At 43.1% G+C, this 12,484-nt stretch overlaps 1 protein-coding gene across 5 annotated transcripts in view; it reads left to right on the top strand.

Moving 5' to 3' along the window:
- The window catches only part of MLLT6 (MLLT6, PHD finger containing), a 165,489-nt gene that overhangs the window by 45,542 nt on the left and 107,463 nt on the right, over nt 1-12,484 (top strand). For all 5 annotated transcript variants that reach the window (XM_070729837.1, XM_070729838.1, XM_070729840.1 and 2 more), the window contains exons 4-6: nt 1,394-1,503; nt 2,583-2,686; nt 4,732-4,825. In XM_070729837.1, the coding sequence (XP_070585938.1) occupies nt 1,394-1,503; nt 2,583-2,686; nt 4,732-4,825 (308 nt within the window). The remainder of the gene's footprint in view (nt 1-1,393; nt 1,504-2,582; nt 2,687-4,731; nt 4,826-12,484) is intronic.

Raw genomic sequence — 12,484 nt, 5'->3', positions numbered from 1 at the left:
AGCCCAAATTCGAGATACAAGCGCCAAGGAGCTGTCTCCTGAAGCCAAACGCTAACTTCCGCGTTCGGCTTCAGGAGACAGCTGCGAAGCGGCGCACGTGTTTTAAAAGGTTGCAGCCGGCCTGGGGGGCTCGGGGGGGTGCTTGCAGCTTTCTTTCTTGCTCTTTTTCTTTCTCTCTTTTACCTTCCCTTCCTCTATTTCTTCTTTTCTTTCTCCTTCCCACCTTCTTCCCTCCCTCCCTCCCTTCACTCATTCCTCTCTTACTCTCCCCTTTCATAAGTTTCCTTGCTTCCTTCCTCTGTTCCTGTCCCTTCCCCCTTTCTTTCTTTCTTTCTTTCTTTCTTTCTTTCTTTCTTTCTTTCTTGCTCTTTTTCTTTCTCTCTTTTACCTTCCCTTCCTCTATTTCTTATTTTCTTTCTCCTTCCCACCTTCTTCCCTCCCTCCCTCCCTTCACTCATTCCTCTCTTACTCTCCCCTTTCATAAGTTTCCTTGCTTCCTTCCTCTGTTCCTGTCCCTTCCCTCTTTCCTTCCTTCCTTCCCACCCTCCGTCCATTCATTCACCCATTCCTCTCTTGATCGCTTAAAGCCGGTCCCTGGTGCAAAAAGGGTTGGGGACCTCTGTCCTACAGGATTGGGTGGCAGAGAAGTTGAACATATGTAAATTTAAAAGTTTAAGAAAGTTTACAAGTTAAGTGAAAGAAACTTCATTATTCATTTATATGTACATGTACATTTCTTCATTAAAAACATGTCTTTCTGCATAATTTAGACTAACTTTGTGAGTTTTTTGAGGGCTGGAACCAATTAAAATTATTTACATTAATTCCTATGGGGAAAAGTTGTTCGAGATAAGAGCTGCTCGACTTAAGAGCCCAGGTCCGGAACGAATTAAACTCGTATCTCGAGGTACCACTGTAGATGTGAATGCATATTTGAATAGAAATATAGTACTTCTCACAAAGTTGAAGAAAATGCTATAACCAGGGGATCTGTATGTTTGTTGAGTCTCCAGGTTCCGACTGGTGATGGTCAAATTCAAAGCCCCAATCTTGTCCCTTGATAGGATTATATATTTGAACTAGATTTGGGCTATATCTTTTTCTCTTAGAAAGCAAATACCCTGTGCACCAATAATTAGCATATGAGAGAACACCTAGAAGTGTTTTTCCTAATATTGTGTTCTCTCTGTCTCTACATAATTGACTCTGTTTGAAGGAACAATGGTTCATTAATGGCCTCACTTGTGGTCTGAAAAATGTAGTTTTATTACCTCAGCGAAAATCAGACCATAAAAGTTTGATCCCCCACAGAAACCAATTACGGTCTGATTTATGCCTTTTTCTGATATGTTCCTTATTTTCTCCATATCATTTTTGTCCTTCTGGCATCCAGGCTGGGCCCATGTTGTCTGTGCTCTGTATATCCCTGAGGTGCAGTTTGCGAATGTTCTCACTATGGAGCCTATTGTCCTCCAGTATGTGCCCCATGACCGCTTCAACAAGGTAAAGGAGAGATCTATCACAACTTAGCTAACCCACTTCTATTTTGAAGTCTTGGGGCCAGGTCAGATATTACATTACATCACACATTAAATTAAATACTAGAGCATGCAGTTTCCCTGTATTTTGTTTGCATTACTGTGGGTTTTTTTAAAAAGCGTGGGTGCCCTATCTTTTTTCAATAAAAATGAATCGAGATTTCCCTTTATGGTGTCAACTAATTGTGACCATATGGAAACGTCCATGAATTTTCTGGGTCATAGAAGAAACTTGGTTTCTCACTGTTTTCTTCTGGGTTGTTTTTACCAACTTCTCAGTTTCCCAAAATCTGGTAGTTCTAATAGTCTACCATTTTAGGACTTCATAGGCTCACTTCTGCTTAGCTTCCAAATCCAAACAAGACTGACCAAGTAACTTAACAAAATGTTATGCCTTCCCACCTCATTGCAAGCTTTTTAAAAACTTTTTTAAATAATGTTTCTTTCTCTTTTATAATTTCATGAAGAAAATATAAGAAATAACAAATTTGAAAAGTAGGAGTGGAAGTTTTAAGTCTTCCCCTTACAAACATGGATATATCAATCAGGATTGTATTCCCATGTGCTTAGAATAATATTATTCTTTCTTTCTCTCTCTTTCATACACAAGCACGCACAAACACAAGCACACACAAAACTGGATCTTGCTTACAGAATTATGGAATTGGAAGAGACCACAAGGTTCCCATCCTCCAGAGAGAGAGAAGAAATCCAGTTAAATCATCCTTGAGAAGTGGCTATTCTGCCTCTTAAAAATCTCCAGAGATGCAGAACCAAGCCTCTGTAGACTGTTCTATCATAATACATGTCTTACTATCTGATGATCATATTATGTGGCTTTGTTCTCAGACTCTTTTCAGAGTTCATATTGATTGGCAATGAATTCTGTAGCCCCTACATTTGATGGATACCAGACTATCCTATGCTGTCACAAGTTATAATACTGTATATTGCCAAACAATGTCGTTCTTAAATTTGCGTTTTGGGATCTCCACCAAGAGTCATATTAGAAAAGCAGATAAAGTTCTGTTGTTTTTGTTGCAGACTTGTTACATCTGTGAAGAACAGGGCAGAGAGAGCAAAGCAGCTTCTGGAGCCTGCATGACTTGCAATCGCCATGGTTGTCGGCAAGCCTTCCATGTTACCTGGTGAGTCCATAAGTCTATATTTCAAAATCTATTTCTTCCTCCCCAGTTTTTGTTCCAAGCTTTCAGTCCCTTCTATCACTTTTATGAATCAATGAAATTCTGTTAGCTAGTAAGAATGAAGGATTCCTCTGGTTGATTGTAGCTTCTTCCTGGAACCTGAAAGTTTTATGGATGTTTTCATTTTGGCTTATATTTTCCTCTTCAGTCATTTTAAAAAACACTGCTTCTAAAGGAGGGAAAGGTTGTGTACATTTTCCACCAACCTACTTGTTATTCACCCAATAAAAATCACAAGTCTCCACTTTCCTTTCAAATCTGAGATTGGGATGGCCATCATTTTGGATATTTTCAATTTAAACGAGGTGTCCTTTGCCTTTGCACCAAATATATATTTTTTAAAAAATAAGTAATGTTTTTTTTAACATTGCCTAATGTAGGGAGGAGTGGGGAAAGGGGCGGGTAAGACCTTCCAAAGGGAGAGAATAAAGCAGGAGAATATTTAATGTTGCTTGACTATTTCACTATTGCATCCCTTTTCTCATCTAGTTGGCATAAACATGAGTTAGCAAAGTGACCAAGAAGGAGATTTCTGGGAAACCAGTAGAAGACAAAAGGGGAAATATGCATCCTGCCCTTGCTTTCCATTTCCCTACTCTAAATCTTATCCAGTCCTTTTATTTATTTATTTTTTATTTATTTATTAGATTTGTATGCCGCCACTCTCCGAAGACTCGGGGCGGCTAACAACAACAAAGTAAACAATGTAACAAAACTAATATTAAAAAATAAACTAAAAAAACCCCAATTTAAAAGACCAATCATACAAACAAGCATACCATGTATAAATTCTATGAGCCTAGGGGGAAGGGAAAAAATTTCAATTCCCCCATGCCTGACGACAGGTGGGTTTTAAGGAGCTTGCGAAAGGCAAGGAGGGTGGGGGCAACTCTGATATCTGGGGGGACCTGGTTCCAGAGGGTCGGGGCCACCACAGAGAAGGCTCTTCTCCTGGGTCCCACCAAATGACATTGTTTAGTCGACGGGACCCGGAGAAGGCCAACTCTGTGGGACCTAACCGGTCGCTGGGATTCATGCGGCAGAAGGCGGTCTCGGAGATATTCTGGTCCGATGCCATGAAGGGCTTTATAGATCATAACCAACACTTTGAATTGTGACCGGAAATTGATCAGCAACTAATGCAGACTGCGGAGTGTTGGTGTAACATGGGCATGCCTTGGGAAGCCCATGATTGCTCTCGCAGCTTCCTTTTTATATGACTCAGAGAGGCCCAAATTCCTAGCCTGTTCATTGACAGATTTCTTGTTCGGCAAAGAAATGGACTGCAGGCCAGAAAACACATAAATTAATAATATTCTGATAAAGGACAGAGCCCAACAGAAATATTTATAACCCTTCTAGATTTTTTTTACTCTTTTTTTAAAAAGTGGATTAGCTCCACTTCCCAGAAGAGAGGTCATTTTGGGCAATTAAAAAAATTAAATCTTCTTTTGTTTGCCATTTCCTTTTTTTGCATCAACAATAACAAGGAAAAACATCCTTTGTTTACCTGCTAACAAGCAAAATAAATTTTCTTATTGCTAATTAATTTATTTCTGTTAAAACATTAGGATATATTTCAGCAACATGTACTATATGATGGCAGTATGAGTAGATTGTATCTCCCCTCTGATGTTATCAGGCGGTGCATAAAATTTTGAATGTATGTATGTAAAAAAGAAACTAAGGCAGAACTGTGAGTCTCAGATCTTCATTTACAAATCAAAATGTAAGTTGGCAGCCACCAAGAGGAGCAAGAAAATTGTACTGTATTGTTTTTTAGTAGTTTGTCCTATAACCATGTCAGGGCTGATGGTTCTGTTATTAGAACAGAGATGAAAAGATTTGTGGAGTAAATTCTTCATTTTATTTGTATACGTTCTTTAAAAGATCAAAAAAGTTGAATTAGTGAGTTAGGGAAATCAAAATCTGGTTTGACTTGGGATGCCCTAGGCCTCAGTTTACATCTGTTCATTTTCATATTTCAGTGCTCAAATGGCTGGGCTTTTGTGTGAAGAAGAAGTCTTGGAAGTTGATAATGTGAAATACTGTGGCTATTGCAAGTACCATTTCAATAAAATGGTGAGTTATTACTTCTTGTTATTATCGTAAATAAAATCTAGGTAGTTTTTCAAGCTTGAACAGAAGCTAATAATCGCCCAGGTATTTTTGCATGTGCATTATTCCTGGTTTATGATCTTTTCCCAACTATTAATTTCTAAGATCAGAAACTTAAATCACAGAAAGTTCAAAAGTCAGTTTCAAGAAAGGAAACCAATGTGGCTGCATATGTAGGAGGAGACATTGCATGTAGATATGATACAGACATTAAAATGATTAAAACAGGTATGCAAGTCAAACACTCTCCTTGGTTTTTGAGAGGCTGCACTGCTAACAAATAGTGCAGGTTAAAGAAGTGTGCAGAGAGAACAAACATTATTTAATAGTTTAAATTTATAAGTACATGAAATACAATTGATATGATTACAGCACATATACGGAATCATATTCCTGTTCTGCTACATTAAAAGCAACAATTCTATGGCAAGTTTTGCCATAGGATAAATCTAAAACTGTTGGAAACTGTTTTCCAATAGTTCCAACATGCAAATGGATCTTGGGTTGTATACAGTGGTGGATTGCTCCCAGTTCGGCCTGGTTCAACAAACAGGTAACAGCGGTGGTAGGAATCTCTGCTCACCCAGGACATTTCTTCACATGTGCAAAAGCGTTGCGTGTACATGAGCACACACGCATGAGCAAACCAGTAGGAATGGGATTTAGAACCCACTACTGTTTGTACATCTGTATCAGAACATCTTAACCGAGATAAAATCCTAAAAAATATTGTCTACTGAAGGTAAATAGTTGGTTTTAGTAAGACAATAGTGGTTTAAGAAAGGGTTTCCTGATAGTGATTGCAATTATACATTCCTTTTGCTGATACATTTTTGGTTTTGAAAACCTGCAGTACTGGAAGTATCAGATAAATTAAAAAAACCCGAACACCTTCATCTACATGAAGGAATTTTATCGTTCTGCAGTATTAATGTCTGCTTCTTCCATTGAGCCCCACCTATTTAGATTGAGTATGTCATCTTAACCTAGGTAATAATATGACCTAATTTAAAAACAGAAACAGAATGATATATCTTAAGGCTGGGGTATGTGTGTGTGTGTGTGTGTGTTTTGCAAATTATTTGTAGCTCTTCCCTCTATTATTGTTCTTCTAAATGTTAAAACTATTTCTTGGGTGGACAAGGTTAACAGCCAGTTTGGAGTAACATTAAATCATTTTTTTTCTGCAGCATCAATCTGCTTCCCCAGCCATTAAATTGTAATATCTGGTCTACAAAGCTTTAAATGTGTTCCTTACTCCAAATCTGTTTTTGCCAAATATATACGTAGTTGTTTTTTCTTTGCCTATTATTTTTAACATTTTCAATGGCATAGCTTAACTGAAGATTTCTCAGAAAATAGGGGCCAAAATAAAATCTAACGGTGCAGCCACATTAGTTTACTTGAATGCCACATTCATGAATAAAGTAGGGATTAGATCACTAAATCACTTAAGAATAGCATTTTAAAACAGCAGGTAAAATAGCATATTAATAAAAAATTAAATCCTGCTCAGCAGCAGCAATTTCTGTCAACTGGGGCATTAGTTGAATCCTATCAAACCAAGATTTCAAAGTTTCTTTTTAAAAAATAGACTAAAACACTACTAAAAAGGCAGAGGAAAACAAAGAAAGCCCAACCTCCCTTTCTCTAATATACGCTGCTCAAAAAAATAAAGGGAACACTTAAACAACACAATATAACTCCAAGTAAATCAAACTTCTGCAAAATCAAACTGTCCACTTAGGAAACAACACTGATTGACAATCAATTTCACATGCTGTCATGCACATTAAAATTTGTACAGAACAAAGTATTCAATGAGAATATTTCATTCATTCATTCAGATCTAGGATGTGTTATTTGAGTGCCCCCTTTATTTTTTTTTGAGCAGTATATTATCATCTAACATGGCTTAGTATGGTACCAGTGTATTAGATTTGCTATTAATCTTTAAAGGTATAGTTTGATTAGGGCATATTTGTGCACCAGGTGAACCTGGCCAACGCCCCCCAAGCCACAGTCGAAAGATGATGGTCCAGTGTGAGCTGTGGATTGAGAAGGACGTCCAAGTTGCAGATCCTCTCTGAGGGGATCAAAAGTCCCCCCCCCCCCGAGTAATGGACAGGCAGATGGAAGTGTCCTTGGGAGGCAGAACCCATAGCCACTCCGTCTTGTCGGGATTGAGTCTGAGCCTGTTAACACCCATCCAGATCCTACAGCCTCCAGACACCGGCACATTACTTCCACTGCTTCACTGAGTGGACACGGGGTAGAGATGTATAGTTGAGTATCATCAGCATACTGATGATAACTCATTCCATGCCCTCGGATGATCTTACCCACTCTCATCTCATGTAGATATTAAACAGCAGGGTGGAGAGGACCGACCCCTGAGGAACCCCACAAGGGAGAAACCTAGGAGTTGAACTCTGACCTCTTGCTAACATGACTGCGACCGACCGGAGAGGTAGGAAGTGCCTCCCAGTGAACTCCCAGCCCCTCCAGCTGGCGCAGAAGGATACCCCAAGTTGGGGAAGATGCAGTCAATATATGAAAATCAAGTATTACTTCCAGATATAAATGCTGAATAGCCCAAACATCTTCTTTTAAATGAAATATTCTGCCCTTTATTACTCATCATGATCAAATACAGTATTGTTGATGTCCTCCAAAGTAATGTTTCAGATTTTACCTTGATTTTTTTTCATTTGCCATTATTTCTTTCATTATTAATATTAATGTTTACATATTAATCTGATTCTCCAAGCAAATTTGCCTTTATAGATTTTTTTAAACTTGTTTTCCAGACATCCTGAAAGAGGGAGGGAGGAAGGTAAGGAGGGAGGGAGGTAAGACATAGCCTCCAGGGCATAACTGGAGCCTCAACTGCGGATTAATTTTCCAAGCCAGGATGACAGAACCGAAGGAACTTATTAACAGATAGTGCTGATTCTGAGTAGGTTGCCTCTCTTATTACAGGGCTTAAAAGAAAAGCCTCCATATCATCATATTAAATTACTGTCTTTATAGGCCTGGCCAAAAGCTTCACTGGTGTATATTCCTATTAGGGCTTCTTCCAGACAGTTTGATTTCTGAGAGAGGAAATCCACATGGCACCTTCCCTTCCCCCTCCAGCCTTCTGATTAGGCCCTATCCGTGGGGACTTCTACCATGAAACAAACAGAAGAAAGACAGACAGACAGACAGACAGACAGACAGACAGACAGAAAGAAAGAAAGAAAGAAAGAAAGAAAGAAAGATGGATAGATGGAGATAGATAGATAGATAGATAGATAGATGGATGGATGGATGGATGGATAGATAAGATAGATAAGATAGATAAGATAGATAGATAGATAGATAGATAGATAGATAGATAGATAGATAGATGTAAGCACTCACTCCTGTATTCTTATGTAGCTTCTAATTTTCATTGAGTTTTCAGCAGTTGAATGGCTAGCTAGCTTTTTCAATATGCGTTAGACTTTGACCCCATCATTTCCAGTCAATACCAGTTAAGATTAGGTGAATTATAATCCATCATATCTGAAAAATACCATGCTTAGAAAGCTAAAACTAGTAGATCATGTCTAGGTTTCTCTTACTTTTCCTACCAGTTCAGAAGTGTTGTGTTGGAAGTGTGTGCTTTGTACACGTGAGCAAGCGTAGTGAGCATGCACACACACGCATGTTACATCCTGGTTCTGACCCTCTGCGCATGGGCAAAAGCCTTTGCGCAGGCGCAGAAGGTTCATTGCCAGCCACTTTTAAGCAGCAGCGACTGGGGAACTGGTTTGGGGGTGTGGCAAGCTGGTCATCATTACCAGTTTGGTGAACCAGGCCAAATTTCTGCCACTGATTAGATTAGATTAGATTAGATTTATTGGATTTATATGCCGCCCCTCTCCGAAAACTCGGGGCGGCTCACAGCAAGACAAAAAAACAATATATAATGACAATCCAATACCCACCAATCCAATTTCAGTTTTAAGCTAAAAATTCACAAAAACAACCCCAAGTATTAAAACAAATAAACAAAACACACATACAATCAATCTAATACCAAAACAACATGGGCAAGGGGGAGATGTTTCAGTTCCCCCATGCCTGACGGCAGAGGTGGGTTTTAAGAAGTTTGCGAAAGGCAAGGAGGGTGGGGGCAATCCTAATCTCAGGGGGGAGTTGGTTCCAGAGGGTTGGAGCCGCCACAGAGAAGGCTCTTCCCCTGGGTCCCGCCAGACGACATTGTTTAGTCGACGGGACCCGGAGAAGGCCAACTCTGTGGGACCGAACCGGTCGCTGGGATTCGTGCGGCAGAAGGCGGTCCCGAAGGTATTCTGGTCCAGTGCCATGGAGGGCTTTATAGGTCATAACCAACACTTTGAATTGTGACCGGAAACTGATCGGCAACCAATGCAGGCTGCGGAGTGTTGGAGTGATATGGGCATACTTAGAGAAGCCCATAATTGCTCTCGCAGCTGCATTCTGCACGATCTGAAGTTTCCGAACACTTTTCAAAGGTAGCCCCATGTAGAGAGCGTTACAGTAGTCGAACCTCGAGGTGATTAGGGCATGAGTGACTGTGAGCAATGACTCCCGGTCCAAGTAGGGCCGCAACTGGCGCACCAGGCGAACCTGGGCAAACGCCCCCCTCGCCACAGCTGAAAGATGTTTCTCTAGTGTGAGCTGTGGATCGAGGAGGACGCCCAAGTTGCGGACCCTCTCTGAAGGGGTCAATAATTCCCCCCCCAGGGTAATGGATGGACAGATCGAGTTGTCCTTGGGAGGCAAGACCCACAGCCACTCCGTCTTGTCTGGATTGAGTTTGAGTTTGTTGACACCCATCCAGGCCCCAACAGCCTCCAGGCACCGGCACATCACTTCCACTGCTTCGTTGACTGGGCATGGGGTGGAGATGTACAGCTGGGTATCATCGGCATATTGATGATACCTCACCCCATGTCCTTGGATGATCTCGCCCAGCGGTTTCATGTAGATATTAAATAGCAGGGGGGAGAGGACCGACCCCTGAGGCACCCCACAAGGGAGAGACCTCGAGGTCGACCTCTGACCCCCCACTAACACCGACTGCGACCGACCAGAGAGGTAGGAGGAGAACCACTGGAGAACAGTGCCTCCCACTCCCAACCCCTCCAGCCGGCGCAGAAGGATACCATGGTCGATGGTATCGAAAGCCGCTGAGAGGTCAAGGAGCACCAGGACAGAGGACAAGCCCCTGTCCCGGGCCCGCCAGAGATCATCCATCAACGCGACCAAAGCAGTTTCCGTGCTGTAGCCGGGCCTGAATCCAGACTGCCGAGGACCTAGATAATCGGCTTCTTCCAAGGACCGCTGGAGTTGAAGTGCCACCACCTTCTCGACAACCTTCCCCATAAAGGGAAGGTTGGAGACTGGACGGTAGTTATTAAGCACGGCTGGGTCCAGGGAAGGCTTCTTGAGGAGGGGGCGCACAAGTGCCTCCTTATAAAGGGCCGGGAAGGACCCCCTCCCCAAGGAGGCGTTGACAATCTCCTGGACCCAGCTCCGTGTCACCTCCCGACTGGCCGAAACCAGCCAAGAGGGACACGGATCCAGTAAACAGGTGGCGGAACTCACAGCTCCAATGGCCTTGTCCACTTCATCAGGTGACACCAAGTCAAACTCCGCCCAGACAGGTGGACAAAGACGTTTAGCCCCAGTCGCCTCAACTGACTCGTTGTCAGTCGACTCTGTTTTACAATTGGAGTCGAGGTCCGCCCGGATCCGAGCGATTTTATCAGCGAAAAACGTGTTAAAGTCCTCAGCACTGCTCTGCAAGGGCTCCCCAACTCCCCCCTGATTAAGAAGGGAGCGGGTCACCCTGAACAGAGCGGCTGGGCGGGATTCCGCTGATGCAATCAAGGCGGCATGGTACGCGCATCTTGCCGCCTTGAGCGCCACTTTGTAAGTCTTAATATGAGCTCTTACAAGTGTTCGATCGGATTCAGACTTACTCTTCCTCCATCGCTTCTCCAGACGTCTCTTCTGGCGCTTCAACTCCCGGAGCTCCTCGTTGTACCATGGGGCTCTACGGGGTCTAGTGCCGCGGAGAGGTCGCAACGGCGCAATCCGGTCAAGAGCCCCTACTGCAGCCTTGTTCCAGGCCTCAGCAAGGGTCTCTGCCGAACTGTGAACGAGTGTATCTGGAATGACCCCAAGCGCCCTCTGGAAACCTTCTGGATCCATCAGGCGTCTGGGGCGGAACAACTTAATTGGTTCCGCCTCCCTGCGGGGAAGGATTGGAGCCAGGAAGTTAAGCCGCAGTAGGAAATGGTCTGACCATGACAAAGGCAACACTTCTAAGCCCCTTAGTCTCAGACCATTACTCAATTGCTCAGAGAGGAATATCATATCGGGTGCGTGCCCACCCTCGTGGGTTGGACCCTGAACTACTTGAGTCAGGTCCATGGCTGTCATGGTGGCCATGAACTCCTGTGCCAGTCCAGAGGAACCGCCGAGTGACGGCAGATTGAAGTCCCCCAGGACAATAAGTCCGGGGAACTCCACCGCCAACCCGGCCACCTCCTCGAGCAGCACAGGCAGGGCTGTTGACACGCAGCTGGGAGGCAGGTACGTGAGTAACAAGCCCACCTGAACCCCTAAGTCCAACTTCACCAGAAGGGACTCGCAACCCGCAACCTCTGGAGCAATGAGCCTACGCAGGCAAAGACTCTCCCTGGCTATAATAGCCACTCCTCCCCCCCTTCCCTGGGGTCGAGGTTGATGCCACACCCGAAACCCAGCTGGACAGATTTCCGAGAGAGGAACTCCTCCCTCTGGGCCCAGCCAGGTTTCGGTCACACAAGCCAGGTCGGCCTCCTCATCCAGGATCAAATCCCGGATGAGGAGAGCTTTATTTACCACCGACCTGGCATTGAGCAGCAGCAGCTTGAGCCCAGGGCCAGGATTACACTCGTCACCAGTATCTTGGGTTGAGCTCAAGGAGCCGGAAGGAGGGATCGCTACTAAGCAGCGATCTCTCCTTCCCCTGGAACGGCTAGCTCCAAGGCTCCCACCATATCTGCCTCTCCCCAGCAAGACCGGGATATTTTGACCCTCCGCCACCCCAGAGATAGGTGCCCCCTCCCCTCCTGCCTCTCCAGCGTCAGGTGTGCCAAGGGTATTATTTAAAACATAACCATTCAATTCATACATACTATAATCCCACCCCCCAAACCCATTCCATTTACTATCCCCCTCCCACCCACCCCCATTAAATTCATTCCCATAAAAATCCATTTCTAAAACCCTAATAATTAATTTAATTTAAAAAATAAATTATTAAAAAAACACTACCCTTAAAATCAATTGATTAAAAACAGTAAGTATAAAAACATTAATATAAACCTCAATTAGGAACTATAAATTAATTATTAAATAGAAATGAAGGCAAAGAACAGCAGCAAGAGGGAACCAAACTCCAGGCTAACTGATGTCTTGGTCTCAAAGTGTCTTAAAGTGTCTTAAAGCCAATGTCTTAATCTTAAAGTGCAATAAAAGAGTGGACTTCTCAGTGTTGGCAACTGCCATTAACCGGCACCCCAGGGTCTGACTGGCTCGCACAAATGAGTACAAACTGGT

The sequence above is a fragment of the Erythrolamprus reginae genome, chromosome Z, assembly GCF_031021105.1.
Source record: "Erythrolamprus reginae isolate rEryReg1 chromosome Z, rEryReg1.hap1, whole genome shotgun sequence".
Lineage (NCBI taxonomy): Eukaryota > Metazoa > Chordata > Lepidosauria > Squamata > Dipsadidae > Erythrolamprus > Erythrolamprus reginae.
This window is presented reverse-complemented; position numbering and strand designations above follow the sequence as displayed.